This window comes from Brachyistius frenatus, unplaced genomic scaffold (assembly GCF_029030835.1).
Source record: "Brachyistius frenatus isolate BFR_SWC_R1_liver_20210118 unplaced genomic scaffold, ASM2903083v1 Contig_91, whole genome shotgun sequence".
Lineage (NCBI taxonomy): Eukaryota > Metazoa > Chordata > Actinopteri > Embiotocidae > Brachyistius > Brachyistius frenatus.
In genome coordinates this window covers 1,530,412-1,553,819 of record NW_027210690.1, presented here as the reverse complement: position 1 = coordinate 1,553,819, position 23,408 = coordinate 1,530,412, and the positions used below count along the sequence as shown (strand labels likewise).

The 23,408-nt window shown below is 41.5% G+C and overlaps 4 protein-coding genes across 6 annotated transcripts; all 4 read left to right on the top strand.

Annotated features, from left to right (window-relative positions):
• The first annotated feature begins 1,145 nt into the window (after positions 1-1,145).
• On the top strand, positions 1,146-5,062 carry LOC138627779 (LIM/homeobox protein Awh-like). Its single transcript, XM_069710354.1, has 6 exons — positions 1,146-1,274; positions 2,558-2,760; positions 2,846-2,954; positions 3,049-3,143; positions 4,113-4,371; positions 4,619-5,062. The coding sequence occupies exons 1-6, from the start codon at positions 1,146-1,148 to the stop codon at positions 5,060-5,062; spliced, it is 1,239 nt and encodes a 412-aa protein (XP_069566455.1).
• A 1,378-nt stretch (positions 5,063-6,440) lies between these two features.
• Positions 6,441-9,130, top strand: qrfp (pyroglutamylated RFamide peptide). The gene is made up of 2 exons (XM_069710337.1): positions 6,441-6,485; positions 8,153-9,130. Exon 2 carries the CDS (start codon positions 8,153-8,155, stop codon positions 8,735-8,737), a length of 585 nt encoding a protein of 194 aa, XP_069566438.1. The 5' UTR covers positions 6,441-6,485; the 3' UTR covers positions 8,738-9,130.
• A 1,197-nt stretch (positions 9,131-10,327) lies between these two features.
• On the top strand, positions 10,328-23,405 carry LOC138627746 (H-2 class I histocompatibility antigen, Q10 alpha chain-like). Of its 3 annotated transcripts, none has more exons than XM_069710303.1 (10): positions 10,328-10,516; positions 12,175-12,453; positions 12,540-12,830; positions 13,250-13,534; positions 13,806-13,919; positions 14,162-14,197; positions 14,707-14,751; positions 14,878-14,895; positions 22,915-22,947; positions 23,100-23,402. In XM_069710303.1, exons 1-10 carry the CDS (start codon positions 10,462-10,464, stop codon positions 23,240-23,242), a joined length of 1,299 nt encoding a protein of 432 aa, XP_069566404.1. In that variant the 5' UTR covers positions 10,328-10,461; the 3' UTR covers positions 23,243-23,402. The 3 variants fall into 3 exon arrangements, with proteins under 3 accessions (XP_069566404.1, XP_069566405.1, XP_069566406.1); XM_069710305.1 differs by lacking the exons at positions 22,915-22,947; positions 23,100-23,402 and adding exons at positions 15,183-15,245; positions 16,669-17,665 and having other exon boundaries at positions 10,330-10,516; XM_069710304.1 differs by lacking the exon at positions 22,915-22,947 and having other exon boundaries at positions 23,100-23,405.
• Positions 20,182-22,175, top strand: LOC138627752 (RT1 class I histocompatibility antigen, AA alpha chain-like). The gene is made up of 3 exons (XM_069710315.1): positions 20,182-20,364; positions 20,579-20,881; positions 21,558-22,175. The coding sequence occupies exons 1-3, from the start codon at positions 20,334-20,336 to the stop codon at positions 21,911-21,913; spliced, it is 690 nt and encodes a 229-aa protein (XP_069566416.1). The 5' UTR covers positions 20,182-20,333; the 3' UTR covers positions 21,914-22,175.
• Positions 23,406-23,408: the final 3 nt, after the last annotated feature.

The following is a 23,408-nucleotide window of genomic DNA, read 5'->3' as shown; positions in this document are numbered from 1 at the left end:
TAAAAATGATTCTTACATTTTATTTTAGATTTAGAATGTGAATTTTCTGTGAAAATATATATCAGATTTATAATATGTAATAAATGAAACGGTTGGATAGCGGTAGGTGACCACTGCTGTATTTTAGGGTCTTCTGAAACCCATATTTGTGGCATTTTTGTGAGTAAACAATCCAATTTTTTTTTGGTGCGATAAACCTTTCGGAAGCTATTTAAAATTTTCCCCTTTTTATTAAACGGGCAGAACTCACCTGGAAGACTCCGCGGGGGAAAAAAAGGTGAGTCTTCGTTCTCCTGCACAGATCCCAGGTGTCCTTTTATTTTTAAACGCCTCTTTTAATTGGTCCCCTGGGACAGGCCCCGCCCACCCAAGCACCCGCTAAACCAGGCCGGCCAATCACGTCTGTTCTCACGCATCCTTCTAAGCGGGCGGGGAGGTGGGGGGGTGGCCTTTCTGGTTTCCAGGTGTGGGACCGGGACCTCACCTGGGGGACTTGTGGTCAGATCAGCTGATTGGTGGAGGGATGGAGGTGGAGCTTCAGGTCAGGTGGAAATGATCCCCAAAGCAGAAGACGGGAGGATGCAGACACACCTGAAGGGGTGAGAGCCGGAGGGAAGCTCTGGATTTTATAAAGCTGGAGAGTCCTCCTCTTCCTCCTCTTCCTCTTCCTCCTCTTCTTCTTCTTTTTCTTCTTCTTCTTCTTCTTTAAGGTCAAAGGGATCATACGGAGCACACTCAGTACAAAAAACAAAAAAACCCGAGGCCTCCAAACCAGACAGGTAAGCTCCTGCTCATCTCCTCCCTCCTTTTGCTGCCTTTTTTTTTTTTTTTTTTTTATCATACAGATTTATGCTGCAATAATTATTTTCATGAGCAACTAATCTGTTTACTATTTTTAGTTTTTGAATCTGGTCAATAAAGAAAGAACAATCCTAAAACAAAAAAACAGTTTTTGTGGATAATAACGCAGATAATAAAAGTAGATATGGATAATAAACACGAATGAAAATAATTAAACGTCACGCTTTTTGTGTGCTGCGTGTTTCTTAATAGATAAACGAGTGTTTTTTTCAATGCTCTAATGAGGCGCCGTGATTACGGAGCGAGACGATAATTAACCGCCTCCGCCTCCTCAGGACCAAATCATGATGTCGCCAGACGACCGAGCCCTCGAGGACCTGTTGTACGGCAGCGACCTTGGCGACGAGGCGGAGCCGGGCGGCGGCGGCCCGGCGGGGGCGGAGGAGGGCGACGCCGCCGCTGCAGCTGACAACGTGATTATAAACGTCTTTTTCTTTTTTTTGTCGTGTCGATGCAAACGTGCTCCAAACCGTCACAACGGTTTTATGGTTTTGGTCGCGGTTGACTTTTGCGTTCAACCGTCGGAGTCCTCGACACCTACAGACGGTTTTAAAGACACGCCCACCTCACTTCACATTTTAACAGCTATTTATTGACATTATAAAATGAACTTAATTGTCTATGTGGAAATTGAACGAAGTAACTATAAACAAACCAGAATCTGACTTTTGGATGGCTAACCCTTATAAAACATATTTCATAAAAATGTGTCATATTTTAGGAACAAAAACAACAGAACAAATCTTAGATTATATTATAGGAACAAAAGTGACAAACCTAGTCCTAAATGCTAATTAGCCTAGCTTAGAAAACAGCAGATAGATTTAGCTTAACCTAATTTTTTCCTGTTTCATATCATTGAAAAATCTGTTTTGATGCTTCCTTATCTCAATAAGTGAATGTGACAAAAGATAAATCTTCAACAACACACAAAAAAGAAAAAAGCTAGCTAGCTAAATGCTAACTAGCTAACTAGCGTAGCTTAGTAAACAGCAGTTGATGGGTTCTGCTGAGCCCAGTTCATTGACTAGTTCATATTTCATGGAAGAAGAAAAAAGTTTTGACGTTTGCTATCACAAGCAATGAAGCTAAACCTAAATTTATATTTGATAGTTAAAAGTTAACCAAACTAACTAGCCGGTTTGACTGGTGACATAAATTTGATCTCCAATGATTTCTTTCCTGTTTCAATTGTTTTAAATATTTTAACATCAGAACTTGAAGCAAGAAGCAAAATACTGTAAAAAATGTTTTTGTTGTTGCTGAAATTGACAGTTTTGTTTCTGTTTTTAAAATATCAGCATAATAATTTACTTTTTCTTCATTTCTTCTGTAAACTTTGTATTTTGATCAAATTAGTTCTTCTCAGTCTCAGTTTAAATAGTGACTTAAATTTTAAGACAAAGTAAAGCTTCTTTTTATAGAGCTTTCAAATATCTTTTTTCATTATTATTTAAAAAAAAATTTTTTTAAAATAAAAAGTCTAAAGCACGTTTCAGGCAAAGATGGAAATTTGAAATTGCAAATAATTGGTAATAAAAAGTTCCAAAACTAAAATATTTTTTTTAAAATCGACCATATAAATACTAAATACGTACAATAAAAATGTTTGCATTCCGTCCAAAATATATACTTTTAACGGTTTGCGTTTACGTCTCTATGACATTATAAGTCTGTCCTCCGAACCTCGTCTCAGGCTCCAACGGCCGTCTCCATCCAGGAGCCAATGACGTGCGCCGGGTGCAGCGAGCGGGTGTGCGACCGCTTCTTCCTATTGGCTGCCGGGAGGGTGTGGCACAGCGTCTGCCTCCGCTGCAGCCAATGTCGCTGCGAGCTGCAGACACACCCCTCCCTCTACTGGAGAGACGGGAACATCTACTGCCAGCAGGACTACTGCAGGTATTCACCACCTGGAGCCTGATTCACTTCCTGTTCAACACTTCTTCTGTTTTGAATATCTGATTGGTTTCCTCTTCCTGGTCAGGATGTTCGGAGGCGGCCAGTGTGCTCGCTGCTTCCAGCCAATCCCAGCTTCCGCTTTGGTCATGAGATCCGGCGAGCTGACCTTCCACCCTCACTGCTTCTCCTGCCTGGTTAGCTTTTACAGATATGTGTAGATATTTTAATTTTATGACCTAAAAAAAAAGACAAATAAATGCAGATGTTTCTTCTGGTGTTTTTTTGCAGGAGTGTGATGTGGAACTGTTGCCTGGGAACTTGTACTGCATGCAGGGACCGAATCTCTACTGTCAGTCACACTATCGGGACGACGGCGGCGCCCCGCCGCCCCACGACCCCCACGACCCCAATGACCCCAACGACCCCAACGACCCCAACGACCCCCGGCCCAAACCCAACGTGAAAGATGGTGAGTGTGTTGTTTTTATAAACTGCGTGTGGAAAAAGATACAGATTCAGTGGCTTATATAAAAGACAAAAAAAATGTAAGTAAGGTCCCCAAAACTGAAAAAATAACCACATTTATATTCCTTTATTAAAGAGTTTAAAAAAAGAGATTGGAAGAAATTAGGGAAGCACTAACGTCATGCAAAAAATTTGGTAGAAAACGTAACGCAGTGGCTATAAAGGTCATTTAAAGATTCAAATCAAACATCGCCTCCTAGACCACAGGTACAAACAGAAGTGCCTTAAATTGCAATACCACTGAAGGCCACTAGGGCCTGGCTCCAAAAAAAAACTCTGGCTCCTTGGACTCCCATTCAAAGTGTTTTCAGTGTGGTTTATTTGTCTGTTTGTCGTCAGGATTACGGAAAAACTACCTTGACAAATTTTGTAGAATTTGGTGGAAGGGCGTAAAGCATAGGCTCCGCCCACCTGTCGCTCACACCTTCAGTTTTTCTTCTCTGTCAATAACAGTCTGGCAACTCGTAGGCTCGTATTAGCGTTTGCAAAGCTGCACTCTGAAGGGCGGACCAAGCGGTGGCAGTGTCGGCGCATGCTGATTGGTTAAAATGAACCTGAGGTCTACGCCCAGTAGGATGGAACAACTGCAAAATATTGCACCATATTGACACAGTTAAATTGGGTCGAGTTCACACCAGGCTAGCAAGGCTGTAGCACCGGCCAACCACCAACCCGTTACATTTTTTGGAGTGGATTTGAATCACATGGTGGAAGTAGTTCGACAGTTATCTGGTAAAAGTTGTAGCCCATCAGGCGGGTTTAGCCTCAAAACTACGAACTGAAAGAGGCTAAAATGTGCATTTCTAAAGCAGAGGTTTGTTCCACAGCTTTATCTTAACACTCTCGATAGGTCAAAACCAGGTGTCGGGTGAAGGGGAGGAGTCTGTCAGCAGCCCAGAGCCACGGGTGGACGACGGGGCGGCGGCGGGCGGACGGACCCGCCGGCGGACCAAGAGAATCAGAACGTGTTTCCGCAGCGAGCAGCTCAGAGCGCTGGAGTCGTACTTCGCCCAGAAGCACAACCCCGACGGCAAAGACTGGACCTGCCTCACGCACAAGACCGGCCTGCCCAAGAGAGTCCTGCAGGTACCGGGACATTATTTTGGTTTGTGAGGTGCATTACTGCCATCTCCTGGCGGGAGGAAAAACTGCTACCAGGCACCAGTGAAAACATTTCTACTTTTTCTATTATTTTGAGTCTCTTTGTGTCGATCACAGGCGGGCTGCCATTTTGGTTCTGACGTGGTCCTGTTCACATCTGGAGTCCATCGGCCCTCTAACATCTAAAATGACTAATTAAGAATAATCTTCTAACGTATTTTTTTCCCCTCAGGTGTGGTTTCAAAACGCTCGAGCCAAACTCAGGCGCTCCCTCAACTCCGACGACTCTCAGGTCAGCTCGCCCTCTGTTCCCTCCAGAGGCGTAACCACGGCGACCGGCTCCCCGCCCGGAGCGTGCTCCCCGCCGAGCCAGTCGCGGCCCTTCCCCGCCAGCACCATCGACCACCGGCAGCTCTGCCTGCTCACCGCCCCGCTCGACGAGCCACCGGCGAGCCCGACCGCCGACCGTCCGTCGCGCCAGCTGCTGCTGCAAAGCCCCGCCTTCTTCCTGGACTACGATTCCCAGAGCGCACCTGGGTGTGTCTCCTCTCTGGATGCCTATGGGGACTTTGGGGAGGCAGGAGGAGGAGGAGGAGGAGGAGCAGAGGGTGGAGTTGACCCCAACACTTTGGGACCACTTACTGCTGGTCAACAGCTTTTCGGTATTAGAGAATAGTTAAAGAGTAAACCGTAAAAAGATCCAGAAGTCTTATTAGCAGTAACTTCATCCAGCTGCAGGTGACTGAAGGTGCCGATATTGAAGAGGTTTAAGGTCTGCAAGTTTTTTTCCCACAAACAAGAAACACTTTGATGAAACGTTGCTGCTTTGTTTACCACAAAAGTTAAATAAACTGTCGACTGTTTCAATACGTCTCCCTCCTCCGAGTTTCCCTTCGTTCCTTCGTGTTTACACCTCAGACCGGATATAAAAGTGTTCGTAGCTTCTCGGGTCTGAAGGTGAAGCCGTGAAGTGCAGTACCACTGATGGCCACTAGGGGGCTGGCTACAAAGAAACCTGTGTCTCCGCTAGACTCCCATTCAAGTTAGGTGAATGGAAGTCTAGGTGGGCGGAGTCTACTGTCAAATCAAGTCAGATTTTCCCGTTAGCTCCTCCCCCAGTTTGTCCAAATATGGTCACGTCTGGTCTTAAAGATGGTGATGGCCAAAAATCTGAACTGGAGGCTTCAAAAACAGCTACAACGGGTGACGTCACGGCCGTTTGGCACTCGGTTTAAAGTTATTAACTCAATAAGACGTAAAAACAATACCTATACGATCATTTACAAGAACATTTTTAAGAAGTTTTTTCTTTTGGTGTCACAAACGGTTTCTTGATTAGACAACAGCTGAAAAATTCATTCCTTCAAACACAACACCTTTCCTTACTTAAAAGAAAGAATTTGAAACAGTTTTCAGTCCTGAATGGTTCACATCTGTATTCACCTCTTTAACCCACTTTGGTTCCTCATTTTCTTCACCAATCAATAGTCCGAAACCTGAAACCTTTCAAATACATACTTTTTATTTTTGGTTTGTTTGCAATTCATCTGCTGATATTCCTCAGGCTGACTGTCTTTTAAAAAGCTTTTGTGAAGAACAAATTATCGAAAGGGTAATCGTTGGTAATTTAATTCAGAGAATGGCTTCTTTTGCTTTTTGAGTAGGATTCCTTTAAAAAAACGTGTTGAATGACATTCTTTCAGGTTTGTCTGTTTTCCCGGCGCGACGACCTTCATAACGACGCCAACAAGAAACCTGAAGAAGAAGCCTCTCTCTGTCTTTCTCTCTTTCTCTCTCTGCTCAGAAACATCTTAATGAATCGGCCGTCCTCCCAATCAGGCCGCGATAATTGAGACAGCTTCCACCGCTGGAGTGGGCTGACGTCTCTCAGCTGAAAGAATGAAGGTTATGACGGCGTCTTGGCCTACGTCAGCCGGGGGGAGAGGGGGGTTAAAAAGGTTAGGGTTGATAAATGTTGGAGAAGAAATACGGCAAGTCGTCGGACGCGGCACAAGGTAAGAGGAAACGGGAAACTTGGGATGTTTGTCTTCTTCGTTGGTGGTAAATGACGCGAAGCATTGACTCTGTTGTACTCGGAGGTCGGTACTGTAGCCAAAAACTGTACTTAAGTTAAAGTACTTTGAAAACAAGTAGAAATACAAGTTAGAAAAAACCCCAGTGGTGAATTTACTAAAGTACTGCACTTGTTGACATTCTTTTTTCTTTTTTAAATTTCAAAACTGAGATTTTTTACATTCAAAAAATTATGAAATTTTACTGTCTAATTGAGCATTTTTGTATCATTTGTTCTGGGTTTTCAAAATTTTTGTAAAATTTTACACAGTTGTTGTGATAGAAATGGTCAAAAATGATGTGAAATTGAATATTTGGTTGAATATGGCAGTAAAATATGAACCACTAAACATTTTGAATGTTTCTGAATGATTTTTCCTTTGAAGAAAACATCAATAATGATATTTTCTGGAAGTACATTAGTATAATCACATGTAATGCACATCAGGTGAACTGAGATTTAATTATTCTGGAAGTGTTTCTTTTCATTGACGGGTTTGTTTCTAAGATTTCTGAAAAATCACAAACTGGTGAATATTTTGTTTCTTTTTGTTTGAAATTGACAGATCAGAAGATTTTCCACTTTATTTAAGATTTTCAGTAAAAATTCTTCAACCGATTTTGATTCATTTACATATTTATAACTTTTTTTTTTTTTTACAGACTTTCTTTGTCATTAACTGACCCAACTATTGGAGTTATTGACTCAATTTAAATATTAATATATGAATATTTTAAGGTATCATAAGGACTAATCACCAGAGCTCAGAACGGTTCTTTTAAATGTCCGACTTTGACCAGCAGCCAAAAAAAGAGTCAAGTGTACCATTGTGTAAATTGATATTTATTGGCCATACTTTTTCTAATTTGTGTTTTTAGACCACAGAATTATCTGTAACTGTCGCTAATATTTATTAAATAATATTTACTGCTTAATAGTGAGTTGGTTAAAAAGGCAGAAAACTTGTGGCCGTTTTATGTTGAGACGGCAAAATATTTTTGTGTTCAACATAACAATAAAGAACTTGTTATAATCTTGTTTTTTATGTAGTGAATGCAGAGTATTTTATAGTATTTTATTGTATTTTAATCAAAACTTTTCTAAGCTTAGAAATAAGTGCACGTGTTGTTAATTGAATGAGAAAAAATGATAAATCTTAGTTGAATGAACTCAAAAATCAAACGTAAACTTCTCGATGTTCCTCGAGTCCACGTCGAAATCTTTTTTGTTCTTTTTTTCTGTTTGTCTGATTTATATGTTTCTTATTTTATTGCTGCACAAATATTAGATTTTAAGAAACATCTTTGTCTCTTACTTGACTTACTTGACTTCTGTGTTTTTGTTCATTTGTTACAGGTTTTTATGTTTTAAAAACCACGTTGAAACTCGATAAATACGATAAAAAAAGAGACTTCACTTGATCTTAAACCCAATTCTTACTTCAAATGCATTTTCTTTTCTTTTCTTTTTTTATCATTTCTTTCATAATTTCTGTCATTTTATTTACTCACTCATGAGCAGGTTTTGGTTTAAATGTATTAAAATCTAGTTGATAGAAGATGAAAACAGAAAACAACCTGATGTTTATTGTGTGCATCTTTTTTTTATAACTGTTTCTATGACGACTACATTTCGCCACCGTGGGATTAGTAAAGTCTTATTTTATAAAAATGCTTTGTTTTTATTTCTCAGATGAGACTTTCTTTCCATCTCGGTGCCTCGCAGCTCGCCCTCCTCTTCCTCCCCCTCCTCCTCCCCGTCACCTCGCACCCCTGCCCCCTCGGCGCCCTCCCGCCCACGGCGGACGGACCCAAGCTGGAGTCCGTCCTGCTGGACCTCCGGGCTGCTCTGGAGGACCCGGGGGACGTCCGGCCCGAAGCCGGCGTCGGGTGGCCTCGGGACCGCCAGTCGGCCCCGCCGGAGCCCGAGGAGGAGGAGGACGAAGAGGAGGAGGAGGACAGGTCCTGGGAGGAAGAGCAGCTGCCGAGGGCCCAGAGGGGTGACCCGATGACCCGGCCGCTGTCTCCCTTCCTCGGGGGTCACTCTCCGGAGAGTGTGCACTACCCCGAGGGAGTCGAGGGGGAGGACGGCTGGAAGAGGAACGAAGCCCTGACCTCCATCGCTGGAGGCCTCCAGGCCGTCAGCCGCGAGAAGGGAGGATTCGGTTTCCGCTTCGGGAGGAAAAGATGGACCGACGGGAGGGGGGGGGACGGAGAGGGAGCTCCGAGGAGGAGGAGGAGGAGGAGGAGGAGGAACGGTGGAAGCGACGACGAGTGACGAGGAAGATGCTGCTCAGCGAATCGCTGCCTTTCAAAAAAACGGAAAAAAAATTCACCCTGTAAGCATGTTTTACATTTTCAATAAAATCAAAGCAGAAGTTTCCCACGTTTTCCTCTGAATCACAAAAACAAAGAGAGATTTATTTTCTAAGTAACCGGATGTACAGAGAGACGGACGGACGGACGGACGGAGGACAACGGCAGCGTTTCCAAAAAAGAAGCTGAAAGTTTAAGGTCACATCAAAAGTGTACATAGATGGAGTCTGATACTGCAGGTGGCCTTTTTGTAAATGTGATCATTTGTTTAATAGAAGCAACGAAATAAAGAGTTGTTTTGAAAAAAAAAAATTGTTTGTGCAGCAACTTTTTAGTTTTTATATTTGAGATGTAATTTGCGAGTTTTAAGTGTTTTTTTTGTTTTTGTTTTTTTAATGAGCAAAAGATTTTTCTGAACCTGCTTAAAGAGGATCTTAACTTCCTGTGGTAATAATCCTGCTGCAGGAATATTGGACTTCTAATCCTGTTTTTTCTTTCTGTTTGGAAATGTTTTAAAGTGTCTTAAAAGTGACGGCTACAATCTGCCATCAAAATAAAAGCTTTTATTCATTCAACACTAAAAAACAAGAGTTCAGCCTCTTACAGGTGGAAGTGTGGAGAAAACACGACTCATTCCCGATAAGACCATTAAAACCCCGAGAAGGGGCGGAGCCTCGCTGGTTGGAAATGAACACTTTATTTTTAGTAATAGTCAGTTTTATTTTGAAAGGAGACTTTACGTTGTAATATAACATATATAATATATTCAGCGGAGCTTCTGGTCACAATGTTTTTTTTGGCTGTAAAATTAAAATTACAAGCTCCTGCAAATTGAATTTGCGTTAATTGGAATTTGCAAAATTGCAATAGATAGATAAATAGATATTTAGTGTAGTTTTATTAAGTTAGCTTGTGTTTTGTTTATAGGAACACCATCATTTTACACATTTACACCAGTAAACATCTTTAAAGCAGTACTTTTACCTGTAACAGAGTATTTCTACACTCTATCAGCGCCTCTGAAGTCCTTCGGAAACATGTTTTTAAGTAATCTGCCGAGCAACTAAATTCTACTCTTCTGATTTGCTCCCGCCTCCCCCTCCTCCCTCCCCCCCTCCCCCCCCCCCCCCCCCACGAGGCACATTTCCTGTAATTTTACAGCAGCTTTTTTCTCCGGGTTTTAAAACCCATGAATTCACCGACCACTCTGGATATTTATTTATTGTTTTTCCAAATATCGAAGATGAACACATTTATTAACGTCAACAACAAACAAGGACAAAAAAAAAAACAGGAAGCTCGTCGTGATGCGTTCATTGATGCTAGTAAATTTCCACTTTAATCTGTAACATCCACTTTAAAACGTAAAAAAAAAAAAAGATTCATCAGGTGTCTATTTAAGAAAGTTATTTGACAAATAACTATTTGTAGTTCATCTGTTTTTATTTGTGCGTGCGGTGTAAAATCCAAAATAAGCAGCACGTCGGCGGGTACAAAGGTGGGCGTGACTTGACGTAGACGCAATTTGTTCTCATGTTCGCAAACCGCCGTGAACGCACCACGAAACAGTTGAAGGAGGAAACAGCTGGATGTGTCGCGTCGCGTCGTGTCGCGTCGCGGCTTCACGGAGAAAAACTCGGACCAATTTTTTGGAATAAAACCGGAGAAGTCGAGTTTTCATTAAAAATGTCCATCCTGCCGGTGTTGGTCCTGCTGGGGGCCGTGCAGTCGGTAATCGGCGGTAAGTTACCGATTTCTGACACGACGACGTGTCGGGTGGGCAAAAGCGAAAGTAAATGTTGTGACGTCTTTGAAATTCGATTATTTCGAGTTGAATTAAATAGATGATTCTTCGATGGAAGTCAACAATTTTGGTGTTTAGTTTATTGATACAGACGATTAGTTTGAGTTTTAGTCTTTTTTTACACGTAATCAACAAACAGGCCGATTATCGAATTACGGAGCTTCAAATACGCAGAAGTCTCACAAAAATGATAATATTTTAATGATACTTAAAGTTACAATTACGTTGAAGATTTAGTTTGTAAGAATGTGTGAATGTAAAAAAAAAGGTTTTAAGCCATCTCCAAATGTTTGTTAAACTAAAACGTATTTAATGGATTCTTATAACTCAAAAAGAGGAAATGTATCCCAAATTTAAAAAAAACATTGAACTGTTGCTACAGCAGGTTTATTGTCATTATAGCTTATTTCAAAATCTTCGAAAATAACCCTAAAATGCTTCAATTAGAGGAAATAGTTTCCGTTGTTTTTTAAGGAAATGTTCTGAAGTCTTGTGATAAAACAAGATAGAGGTGTGTTGGTTTCCCCGCGTGTGTGTGTGTGTGGTCAGACCGCATTGTTCAGATGCCTCTGACATTTATATAGATAGATAAGATAAAGTAAGACTTTATTAATCCCACGGTGTTGAAATTTAGTCGTCACAGCAGCATAGAAACAGGAAGGAAATAAAATAGGTGCAGACAATAAGAAAAATTACAAATCCGTATACAATAAATAAGATGTCGGGTCAGAATCAGATAAAACTCCGAAAAGAAGCAAAAGAGAAAATACTTCACTTTAAAAATCTTTAACTTTAACTTAAAAATGACATCGAATGCTTTTTTGTTGTTGTTTCTGTTGTCTTGCCTAAATATAACCCCGTAAAATGGTAATAAAAACAGAACACGATGATTTGCAAGTTTTATTGCAGATAGAGTAAAAGACAACGTAACAAATGTTCAAACTGAGAAATTTGTATTGTTTCATAAAAGAATCTGCGTTTATTTAAAATTTGATGGCAGCAACAAAAAGTAGTGACGGACTCATATTTACCGCTGTGTTATATCGCTGTTTTTACAACACTCTGTAAACATTTGGGACCAGTTTATGGAGTTTTGAAAGTGAAATGTCCTATTATTGCCTCAAATATAATTGTAGCTGCTCAAACAGTTCAGAGTCTCTTTTTTCAATGATGTGCCGAATCATTTAAATTCTTTGCAATTTTTTACAGTGAGGAACATTATTCTTAAATTGTTGCACTATTTGCCCACGCAGTTTTTTTTACAGAGCGGTGAACGTATCCAACCGACTCTCTGAAACTCTCTTTTCGTATTCTATCATGTTACTGATCTGTTGCCATGGTAACCTAATTCGTTGTGACTTCCAAAACGATCAAATTTCTCCACTTAAACATTCGACATGTTGTCTTTGGTCTACTTTCAATTAAATGTGGTTTGGTGAGATTTGCAAAATCATTGCGTTTTCTTTTTATTTACATTTTACACAGCGTGCCAATTTATTTGGGAAACGGGGGATCGTACTCGGACGGATCTTTTTAACGATGGTTTGGTGAAGATCTTGCTCCTAAATATTCACTTGTGTTGTGGTTTTTTTCAGAGCTGCAGATGCATTCCCTCACGTACATCTACACGGCGCTCTCCAAACCCGCCGTGTCCCCGGGGATCCACGAGTTCACCGCCATGGGTCTGCTGGACGACCGCATGATCGACTACTACGACAGCGACTCTCAGGCCAAAGTGCCGAAGCAGGACTGGATGAAGAAGCGGCTGGAGGACGACTACTGGAAGAAAGGCACCGACTCGCGGCGCAGCAAGCAGCAGTGGTTCAAGGTCAACATCGACATCCTGATTAAGAGGATGAGGCAGAACGAATCGGGTAAGATCCGGCGAAGGAACCCTTTTAATCACAGAATAAGAGCGTCGAATTCAGGTCCGCTGACTCGTACGTGTTGCGTCCTCCAGACATCCACGTCCTGCAGTGGATGCACGGCTGCGAAGGCCAAACTCAGCCCGACGGCTCGCTGAAGTTCCACCGCGGCGTGGACATGTACAACTACGACGCCCGGCCCTTCCTGTCCTTCGACGACGCCCACCAAGTGTGGGTGGCGCCGACGGACGAGGCCCTGACCACCAAGAGGAAGTGGGACAACGTGCCGGTGCTGAAGGAGTACACCAAGGGCTACCTGGAGAAGGAGTGCATGGACTGGCTGAAGAGGTTCATGACCTACAGCAACAATCAGATGAAAAAAGCCTGTACGTATGACACCAAATAATACTAATAATCATAATAAAGTTTATTTGTAGAGCACCTTTCATACAAGAAAATGACCTGCAGCGTTTCACATAAAAACACATGAATAAAGGAACATTTAAAAATACAGAAAAGAAATGAGATCCATAAGAAACTAATAAAAACAAATCAAATTAAGCACAAATAGAGTTAAAATATGAAATAAGCAACATGCGTCAGAGGCGCGGTAGTTGAAGTGACATGAAGACCTGTTTTCAGATTGAAGTAGAGATTCTAGAAGATCGAGGATCACCGAGAGAATCGCTCCGATTTCTTTGGGGTTTGTTGGGTTTATTGTTTTTAGACGATGTCGGTGTGTGTTGTGTCTTTGGACGGTCGTGAGTCCGCAAACATGACTTTCTACTTCCTGTCTTCGTTCCAGCGCCCCCCGACGTGTACATGTTCTCGATAGAGGCCAAAGTGAAGAACAACCTGGTTTTGTCGTGCCTGGCCACCGGTTTCTATCCCAAAGACATCGTCCTGAAGATCACGAGGAACCGTCGCGTCCTGACCGTAGAGGACGGACTGATGTCCACCGGCGTCCGTCCCAACGAGGACGACACCTTCCAGAGAAGAGACAGCGTGGAGATTTTAAAGTCCGACCTGTCCACGTACAGGTGTGAAATCATTCACGCTGCGTCCGGCCTCAGCGTGACCAAAGTTTGGGGTCAGAAACTTCTTCTTGTTTTTCCTCATTTGTCATTTTTGTTTTGCGGTCGGTCCATCCCGTTCTCGTGAGCACGATATCTCGGGAACGCCGGGAGGGAACTTCTGTTAATATTTGGTCGAAACATTCACTTGGACTCGAGGTTGAAGGTTTTTTGTGTCATATAATGACATCTTTACGCTGACGTTACGTTTCATTAAAACGCACCGCGGCATGTAACATCCAGCTGAAAGTGAAGACATGAAACTAACGTGGATGTTCTCTGTTTCAGACCAAGCTCCACCTTTGGGTGGAGATGCAGGGATCATCGGTGGTGCTGTTGTGGTAGTAGTCCTCGTCGGGCTCGGTGTGCTGCTGATCGTGTTGTATAAAAAAGGCTGTCTGGGTAGGTGCAGCGTACGATGTCATGTAGTCTTCCAGGTTGTGTTGTGTATCATCATGTAATCAGGTCCAAAGGTGTCACATTATTATTTTATGATGGACTTCACGAGGTGCTCAAAGGTCACCTGGAGCGAACGGTCCTGTCAATCATCATTATTCTCATCGTTAATACGAGATCGCAGCCTTCAATCAGAACGGGTTTTCTGTTAATACAAAAATAAAGATTTATTTTGCTTATATTTACAGGATCTGCTGCCGGAAATGGAGCCAACACTATCAAAGGTAACTACTTCATGTCTGTCAGTCTGGTGGAGGTTGTTCAGAGGTCAGTGTGACAGACGGAGCGTTTTAACAGCCCGAATGTACGAAGATTTATTTGGAGTCTTTGATCCAAACTTGAGTTCTGAGTCTGTTAAGAGTTTTAGCTTGAAGCAGCTCACAGTTAAGAACCGGACCGGATTCATCTTCCAAAAATGACAGAAGTGAGTGAAAATATGTCTGTTATTATTACAACCGACAGACAAAACCTAGAAAACACACAGTTGAAACTTCATGTGCAGCAAAGAAAAGCATCAAATCTGATTTCTTTGCCCGAAAAAGCGATTGATTTAATGGACTTCTTCTTTTTCTTTTTTTGTGTAGCTTTTAAGTCTTAACGTTACAATTCAAAGAAAAGTTCTGTTTCTGTTCATGTAGAAAATGAACTTGATTTCCTCTCTCTGTGTGTGTGTGTGTGTGTGTGTGTGTGTGTGTGTGTGTGTGTGTGTGTGTGTGTGTGTGTGTGTGTCTAGCCATCCCCGTCAGTTCTCACGCCGTGACCGTCCCTCTCATCTCCAGTAAGTGTTCTCCTCTATAAAGATGTTCCATTGACCTCCATCCTGTGGAGAATATTTGTTCGTTTTTGTCAGTGTAACATTTTAACTTTGTCTTTTGTGTGTGTGTGTGTGTGTGTGTGTGTGTAGGCCAAATACCCAACACCAGTAAGTGTTCTCCTCTATAAAGATGTTCCATTGACCTCCATCCTGTGGAGAATATTTGTTCGTTTTTGTCAGTGTAACATTTTAACTTTGTTTTTTGTGTGTGTGTGTAAACCCGAGGACACCAAACTCCTCACCGTAAGTGTTCTCCTCTATAAAGATGTTCCATTGACCTCCATCCTGTGGTGCTTGACTTAATTCTACTTTGGGTTGTTGTTGTTGTTTTTTTACACCCAGCAGACAGATTTTATACACTCGCTGTACCTGAACACACTTTCTTTCCTTCACAGGTTCAAAGGATTCTGTTAGCGGCAGCAGCGTGGACTCTAGTGTCTCGGACTCTGGTGTCTCCTGTAAGTATCTTCAGCCAGAGATTGAAAGCTGCACTAAACAAGTTCACACTAAAAACCTGTTAATGACTGTTTACCATTAAAAATACAGCTGTTTAAACTGCAAAACACCTGGCGTGAAAATACAACCTAGTTTCCCCCAAAATTGGGACGCTTGACCAAAGAAATGTTATTGTTTTATGAAAAATATCTGCTCCTTTTGAATTTGATGGCAGCAACATGTTTCAAGAAAGTTGACGGGCGACAAAAGACTGGAAAAGTTGTGTAAAGATTAAAAAAAAAAATTCACCTGGTGGAACATCTGTCAACTAATTAGGTTACCTTGGCAACAGATCAGTAACATGATTGGGTATAAAAAGATAAAACTACAAAGAATTAGTGGATTTCATCGTCTACGGTTCATAATATCATTAAAAGATTCAGAGAATCTGGAGAAATCTCTGAACACAAGGGACAAGGCTGGAAACTATTATTGGATGGTGGTGATCTTCGGGCCCTCAGGCAGCACTGCATTAAAAACACACTATTCTGGAGTGGAAATCACTGCATGGGCTCAGGAACACTTCAATAAAGAAATAAAAACAAATAAAACAAATGCTGTTAAAACTCTCCAAAAAAGAAACCAGATAGAAACATGATCCAGAAACACTGCAGAGGAGAGGGACCATCCAGCTTGTTATCGGCTCAGTTCTAAAGCCAGCATCTGTGATGGTACAGGATGCATTAGTGCACATGGCATGGGTAGCTTGAACATCTGGAAGGAAGCATTAATGCTGAATGATATATTCAGGTTTTGGAGCAACATGTGCTGCCATCCAGACAACGTCTCTTTCAGGGAAGGTCTTGTTTATTTCAGCAGAACAACGTCCAACCACATTCTGCACGTATTCCAACAGCATGGTTCTCTAGTAGAAGAGTCCGCTGATAAACTGGCCTCCTGCAGTCCAGACCTGTCAATCATTGAAAACATCTGGAGCATCATGAAACATTTCACTTTAAAAACTCCAGAAATCTGCTCTCCTCAGTTCCCAAACGTTTACAGAGTGTTGTTAAAACAAGAGGTGATGCAACACAGCGGTGAACATGATCCTCCCCCAACTTTCTCTGAGACGTGTTGCTGCCATCAAATTCAAAATGAGCACATATTTTTCATGAAAACAAAAAATGTCTCCGTTTCAACAATTGATGTTTTCTTTGGTCTATTTTCAGTAAAATATGATTTTATGTGATTTGCAAATCGTTGCATTCTGTTTTTATTTACATTTGAACCAACTTTCTTGGCAACAGGGTTGTATATGTATTAACATTAAGAGTTATTTGTAGCCTGGTGATCATCTTATCGGTTCCGGTTTCTGTTGAGTTTGAAGCCCTCCATGTTTTTAGTGTTATTGAACATATTGAATAACGCTACTTTTCATCCCGGCAGCCAACTCCAACAAGTCAGACCCTCGGCAGGACGGGGAAGACAGCGGGGTCTGAAGTAGCGTTCATAAAGATCCAGAAATAACGCGCAACACACACACTCACCACCAGGAGGGGATGGAGACTGAGCGGGGAATTCAAAGAAACAAAGGCCAACCTGGAAAAACTCAGTTCATGGATCAGCTGTAAAATATGGTTCTGTTGATTTCATAAAATGGATAAAAAAAAAGAAGAAAGAAAATCAAATTAAAAATATGCTGAACCTCAAAGTTGTTGTTAATGAAACAATCTTTGAGCCGATTTAAGAGATTAAAGGTCGGCGCCGATCTATGAGAAATTAAACGAATGTGCATTTAGAAGCTCAAAACTGAAATGGACTCCCGATGGATTCTGCTGATTATTGTTATTATAATCATCTGAAATTGTGTTTTTACTCCAAACGAGAGAATTAAGGAGAAATTAGCCGTTTAATACAGACTTGAATGAAAAAAGTGCCAAATTGATGCCGATACTAAATTTAATGCAGTCCAAAAAAAAAAAAAAGCTTTTAAAAAACGGAGCACTTCAAGACTCATGATTCTTTTGTAACTATAAGTTTTAGTTGCAGAATTTTTATTGGGCAAGGTGGACAAAGGTCTTTTTTCTTTTCTTTTTTTCAGAGTACTGAAAAAAAACGCCAGCAGTGTCTAACTTTTGGCGATTTAAAAAAAATAAAAATTCCAGTCAAGGAGAGTTGAAAAATATTAGCGGCAGGTGGGCGGAGCCAGGTGTGGGCGGAGTCAGGCTAGGTTCATGGAATAAATCTTTAAACCCTTAAATTAGGAAAAGAAATGGACTTTTAACTGATTTTTCTTTTTAAATCATTATTCATCATGAAATATGAATGTTGTGTGCAATGTTTTTATTTTTGCTTTTGGTTCTTGAGCTGTTTTGTGGTTTTCAAGCTTTTTAGTTGCTGAAATGTGAATGAACTTTCAAAAATAAACTTGTTTCCAGCTTTATTACAGACATTTAATTATCCTTTAATAACTGTTTTTATATTTACATGTGAGTGGATTTTTTTAATCATGAAAAAGTTTTTGAATAAAGTATTTACATGAGTGGATTCATGTCACTGGTCATATAAAACTTTATTTTACTCCTGAGTTTTACTTCGCTTTGCTTCTTTTTAAAACACATTTAAATTGATCTCCAGACAGTTTGTTGTGTCGAAGTCGTGTTTTTAGTGAGAAGTTGGGCTTTTTATCGACTTTTAATATCTCTGAAGTTTTTAAAACTGAAACGTGATCTTTGAAAGTTTAAACTGAGAAATCTGTCTTCAAGTGTTGATCTATTTCTACAGTTTATCATGTAAAGTAACATAAAGAAAGAAAGAAAAGTTCAGTACTTAAATTCAAAGTTGGGGTTAAATTGTACTTTACTGAAGTACTTTATTTACATGACATTACTTATTGTAAGTCGCTTTGGATGAAAGCGTCCGCTAAATGAAATGTAATGTCATGTAATGTACATGCAGATATATTTCTACAAATACATTTTAATAAACATTTTACTCAGCTACATCTATATGCTTTTGTTTCTAACATTTTGTTTACAAAGAGAGCAAAATAAAATCAATTGTTATGAATGACACCACATGGTCATGTAATAAGTCTGAATAAGTATTCAATATATGAATTGGTCATTTTACAGGAAATTTACTTGATCTCATTTGGATCTTTGTTAATTTTTTTTGCAAAACTTTTTTCTTTCAATTTCTTGATTTTAGCTTCTTAAATGTGACTACTGTGCTGCATTTGATTATTTAAATTTATTGTGAATACTTTTGTAAAACTGAATTTTTTTCAACTTTTGAGCGGGACTTTTTACTTGTAAAATTACATTTCTGCTCAGTTTTAAGATTACTTTGACTAAAGAAATGGTCAAGATACTTCTAACAAAGCAGTTGTCGTTTGGGAACCTTTTTTGAAGTAGTCTGCCTAGCAACTGAAATCTAGTCTTCTGATTGGCGGCTGCGCCGGCGTAAACTTCAGACCTGTCTTAAAGACACTTCTTTGACAAAGAAATATTTGTAAAGCAGTTTGTGTCTTAAATCTATTTTTTATCTCTAATTTGGCGAGTAATGTAAATCAAAATAAGCAACACGTCGGTCAGAAAGTGGTCGTGACGTGAAGGCAACACAATCCGCCATGAACGCACCACGAACAGGAAGTAACAGGAGGAACCTGATCGACGCTTGACGGAGGGTCCATCTTTCGGGATAAAACCGAGTCAAGAACCGGAGAACAAGTCCGAGTTTCCTTGAAAATGTTTATCCTGCTGGTGTCGGTCCTTCTGGGGACCGGACAGTCGGTAAACGGCGGTAAGTTGACCGGTTTCTCTGAGTCGGGGCGGGGGGCTACCGTGAAGTTACCGTGAAGATACCGTGAAGATACCGTGAAGATACCGTGAAGTTACCGTGAAGTTACCGTGAAGATTACCGTGAAGATACCGTGAAGTTACCGTGAAGTTACCGTGAAGTTACCGTGAAGATACCGTGAAGTTACCGTGAAGTTACCGTGAAGTTACCGTGAAGATACCGTGAAGATACCGTGAAGATACCGTGAAGTTACCGTGAAGATACCGTGAAGATACCGTGAAGATACCGTGAAGTTACACGGGAAAAAAGGGGAAGTTTTTACCCCGGAAAAATGACACAAATGCTTTTTCTTAAGTTTCTGTTCATCGACCGATTGAGACCTCTGGAGAGGAGTGCGTGTTAACATCAGGATTACAGGAAGTGACTTTGGGGATTCTGTGACGTCTGACCTCGTAGGCTGAAGGTGACCTCGTAGTTATTTATGATGAAGTTATGAAGGTATTTCTCGCCTGGTACCCTGCCCTGTCAGGGTACCAGCTGGCTACTGCCATATCAATTATATAGTGATATATACCAATAAGATCAGAGAAGTCCACACACAAATTCGACATAATATATATATATATATCCAACCAATGTATACTTTTCAAAAGTTTTGGACATCAAAAACAAATGTAATTTCTGTACTAATGAACCAGAATCATTCATACATTTTATTGAGAAAAGTAACAAAACTGTCCAACTGTATGAAGAAATTCCTGAATCATATATATATCTTTTTCTCATGATATTTTTCCTTCAAGAGAATTTATATATTAAAATCCATCCATGTTTATTTATTTTTATTTTATTCATCGACCTATTTTGTTATTGTACTGTCACAGTATTTCCTCGTGTTGACAGCCCTCCCAACACGGCCGCTACTTTGCGTTTTAAACGTTATCCGCTAAAAACATTTGGACATGTGGTGTTGTTTGTTACTTGGAAAGCAAATACAGAAGATTTTCTAGTGTTAGTTATTAATGTCCGATAAAACAGGACGTTACCGCGCAGACTTGGTCGAACCCTGTAAATATTCCATCTGTGTGATTTCAGAGACACATTCCCTCGTTTACGCTCACATGGCGGTCTTCAAACCCGCCGGAGCGCCGGGCGTCTGAGAGTTCACTCCCGGGATCCTGCTGAACAACCGGACCATCGAAGTTCCTGAACCGACTTCGGGGAAAAAGCAACTCGTCTCCTGGAGCTGGAAGGAAGAGAGGGAGCACCTGCAGGAGGAGCAGGAGGAGTTCAGGCTCACAATCCACTTCATGATGGAGCAAATGAAAGTCAGTACCTCAGGTAAGATCTGTGAAAGATGACGGATTTATAATCCACAATAAGAGCATCAATTTATGGATAAATGCTGCATCGCAAAATCCAGTTCTTGACAGTCCGTAACGTAAATATTATAAATCTTTACCGTATTTAATATTATGATTTTAAACCCCTCGTCCAGATGTGTTTTTCATCCGTTCCCCTTGTTTGTGTGTTGATTATGTCTCCGTCCTCTCAGATGTTCATTTGCGGTATTTGTACGGCTGCGAAGGCGACGTTCAGCCCGACAACACGCTCCGGTTCCGCCGCGGCGTGGACGCGTACAACGTGGACGCGTACAACGTGGACGGGAGGCCGATCCTGTCCATCAACGACACCGGCTACGTGTGGGTCGCAGACACGCCGGAGGCCGAACCCATAGCGAAGCACTGGAACGACGACAAGCTTCTGATGCGGGTCACCAGGAGAAAGCTGGAGCAGAACTGCATGCGCCACCTGAAAAACTTAAAGGAATACGAGACCCTGCAGTTTAAAGCGGCCCGTACGTACGACATGAAATAAAACCTGCGTCTATATTCAGTGTTATCAGAGATTCTCCAAGTAGTTTTGGTAATACGCAGTTTTTTGTGCTAATTGTAATAACTACACACAACAAACCTACATAAGATCATTATACGATGTGAATTTTTTACCCTCCACAAATTATAACGCAAATTTATTTATTATTAGATATTAGGCCTCAAAAAGACCTGTTTTTGGGGGCGTGTCTGTTTGATTGACAGGCCTGTGGTGCAGTCAGGTTACAGCTATCGGTGGGCGGGACGTAGTATCGTCAGGTTTCCAATCAGATCGGTCAGATCCACCGCTGGCTCCTCCCCCAGCTCGTCCAAATATGGTCACTTCCTGCTCCAAACCGCTCCGAACTAGCAAAGATGGTGACGGACAGAATCTGAACTGGAGGATTCATAACGTTCACAAACCAACGATGACATCACTGATGGTTGATGACATCACTGATGGTTGATGATTGGTCTGAACTTTTGTTGTGTGTTTGTGTCACATTCCTGCTGTAAAAAAAAAAAAAAAAGTCTTCCTGTTGGATTTTGTTGTCATAGCGACTGATGAGTCATTCAGTTTATTTAGAGGATATCAGTCACTGTGTGTCCGGTTTCACAGCCGCCCGGCAAACATGACTTTACTTCCTGTCTTCGTTCCAGCGCCCCCCGACGTGTACATGTTCTCGATAGAGGCCAAAGTGAAGAACAACCTGGTTTTGTCGTGCCTGGCCACCGGTTTCTATCCCAAAGACATCGTCCTGAAGATCACGAGGAACCGTCGCGTCCTGACCGTAGAGGACGGACTGATGTCCACCGGCGTCCGTCCCAACGAGGACGACACCTTCCAGAGAAGAGACAGCGTGGAGATTTTAAAGTCCAACCTGTCCACGTACAGGTGTGAAATCATTCACGCTGCGTCCGGCCTCAGCGTGACCGAAGTTTGGGGTCAGAAACTTCTTCTTGTTTTTCCTCATTTGTCATTTTTGTTTTGCGGTCGGTCCATCCCGTTCTCGTGAGCACGATATCTCGGGAACGCCGGGAGGGAACTTCTGTTAATATTTGGTCGAAACATTCACTTGGACTCGAGGTTGAAGGTTTTTTGTGTCATATAATGACATCTTTACGCTGACGTTACGTTTCATTAAAACGCACCGCGGCATGTAACATCCAGCTGAAAGTGAAGACATGAAACTAACGTGGATGTTCTCTGTTTCAGACCAAGCTCCACCTTTGGGTGGAGATGCAGGGATCATCGGTGGTGCTGTTGTGGTAGTAGTCCTCGTCGGGCTCGGTGTGCTGCTGATCGTGTTGTATAAAAAAGGCTGTCTGGGTAGGTGCAGTAGATGTTTAAGGTCCAGGGATGCTCCACACCTCACGAAACTTTGCACGTGTCAGGCGTGGTAAAGTCCGCGGCTGCGTCCACCCTCGACCCGCATTTATTTTGCTTATATTTACAGGATCTGCTGCCGGAAATGGAGCCAACACTATCAAAGGTAACTACTTCATGTCTGTCAGTCTGGTGGAGGTTGTTCAGAGGTCAGTGTACCATCAAGTCCTAAAACCAACGACTCCTCAACCCAGTCCGGGAACATGTAACAGACTGGTACCGGTCGGCAGCAGGTGCTTCCATCGCTGCACTCTCCGTTTTAACCGTTTTAACCGCCCGAATGTACGAAGATTTGTTTGGAGTCTTTGCCCCAAAAATTACAGGAGCGATCGAGTTAATGGACTTTTTTTTTTGCTTTTAAGTCTTAAAGTTCAAATTAAAAGAAAAGTTCTCTGTTTCTGTTCATGTAGAAAATAAACTCAATTTCCTGTGCGTGTGCGTGTGCGTGTGTGTGTGTGTGTGTGTGTGTGTGTCTAGCCATCTCCGTCAGTTCTCACGCCGTGACCGTCCCTCTCATCCCCAGTAAGTGTTCTCCTCTATAAAGATGTTCCATTGACCTCCATCCTGTGGAGAATATTTGTTCGTTTTTGTCAGTGTAACATTTTAACTTTGTTTTTTGTGTGTGTGTAGGCGATAAACCCGAGGACACCAAACTCCTCACCGGTAAGTGTTCTCCTCTATAAAGATGTTCCATTGACCTCCATCCTGTGGTGCTTGACTTAATTCTACTTTGGGTTGTTGTTGTTGTTTTTTTACACCCAGCAGACAGATTTTATACACTCGCTGTACCTGAACACACTTTCTTTCCTTCACAGGTTCAAAGGATTCTGTTAGCGGCAGCAGCGTGGACTCTGGTGTCTCGGACTCTGGTGTCTCCTGTAAGTATCTTCAGCCAGAGATTGAAAGCTGCACTAAACAAGTTCACACTAAAAACCTGTTAATGACTGTTTACCATTAAAAATACAGCTGTTTAAACTGCAAAACACCTGGCGTGAAAATACAACCTAGTTTCCCCCAAAATTGGGACGCTTGACCAAAGAAATGTTATTGTTTTATGAAAAATATCTGCTCCTTTTGAATTTGATGGCAGCAACATGTTTCAAGAAAGTTGACGGGCGACAAAA

What these genes read in the sequence shown, in the direction of transcription:
- qrfp (XM_069710337.1), top strand. Translation starts at nt 8,153, where the DNA reads ATGAGACTTTCTTTCCATCTCGGTGCCTCGCAGCTCGCCCTCCTCTTC.
- LOC138627779 (XM_069710354.1), top strand. Translation starts at nt 1,146, where the DNA reads ATGATGTCGCCAGACGACCGAGCCCTCGAGGACCTGTTGTACGGCAGC. An exon ending in TGCCAGCAGGACTACTGCAG is followed by an intron (nt 2,761 to 2,845) that starts GTATTCACCACC and finishes CTTCCTGGTCAG; the next exon opens with GATGTTCGGAGGCGGCCAGT. An exon ending in TGCCCAAGAGAGTCCTGCAG is followed by an intron (nt 4,372 to 4,618) that starts GTACCGGGACAT and finishes TTTTCCCCTCAG; the next exon opens with GTGTGGTTTCAAAACGCTCG.
- LOC138627752 (XM_069710315.1), top strand. Translation starts at nt 20,334, where the DNA reads ATGATGGAGCAAATGAAAGTCAGTACCTCAG. An exon ending in AATGAAAGTCAGTACCTCAG is followed by an intron (nt 20,365 to 20,578) that starts GTAAGATCTGTG and finishes CCGTCCTCTCAG; the next exon opens with ATGTTCATTTGCGGTATTTG. An exon ending in CCTGCAGTTTAAAGCGGCCC is followed by an intron (nt 20,882 to 21,557) that starts GTACGTACGACA and finishes TCTTCGTTCCAG; the next exon opens with CGCCCCCCGACGTGTACATG.
- LOC138627746 (XM_069710303.1), top strand. Translation starts at nt 10,462, where the DNA reads ATGTCCATCCTGCCGGTGTTGGTCCTGCTGGGGGCCGTGCAGTCGGTA. An exon ending in GATGAGGCAGAACGAATCGG is followed by an intron (nt 12,454 to 12,539) that starts GTAAGATCCGGC and finishes TGCGTCCTCCAG; the next exon opens with ACATCCACGTCCTGCAGTGG. An exon ending in CAATCAGATGAAAAAAGCCT is followed by an intron (nt 12,831 to 13,249) that starts GTACGTATGACA and finishes TCTTCGTTCCAG; the next exon opens with CGCCCCCCGACGTGTACATG.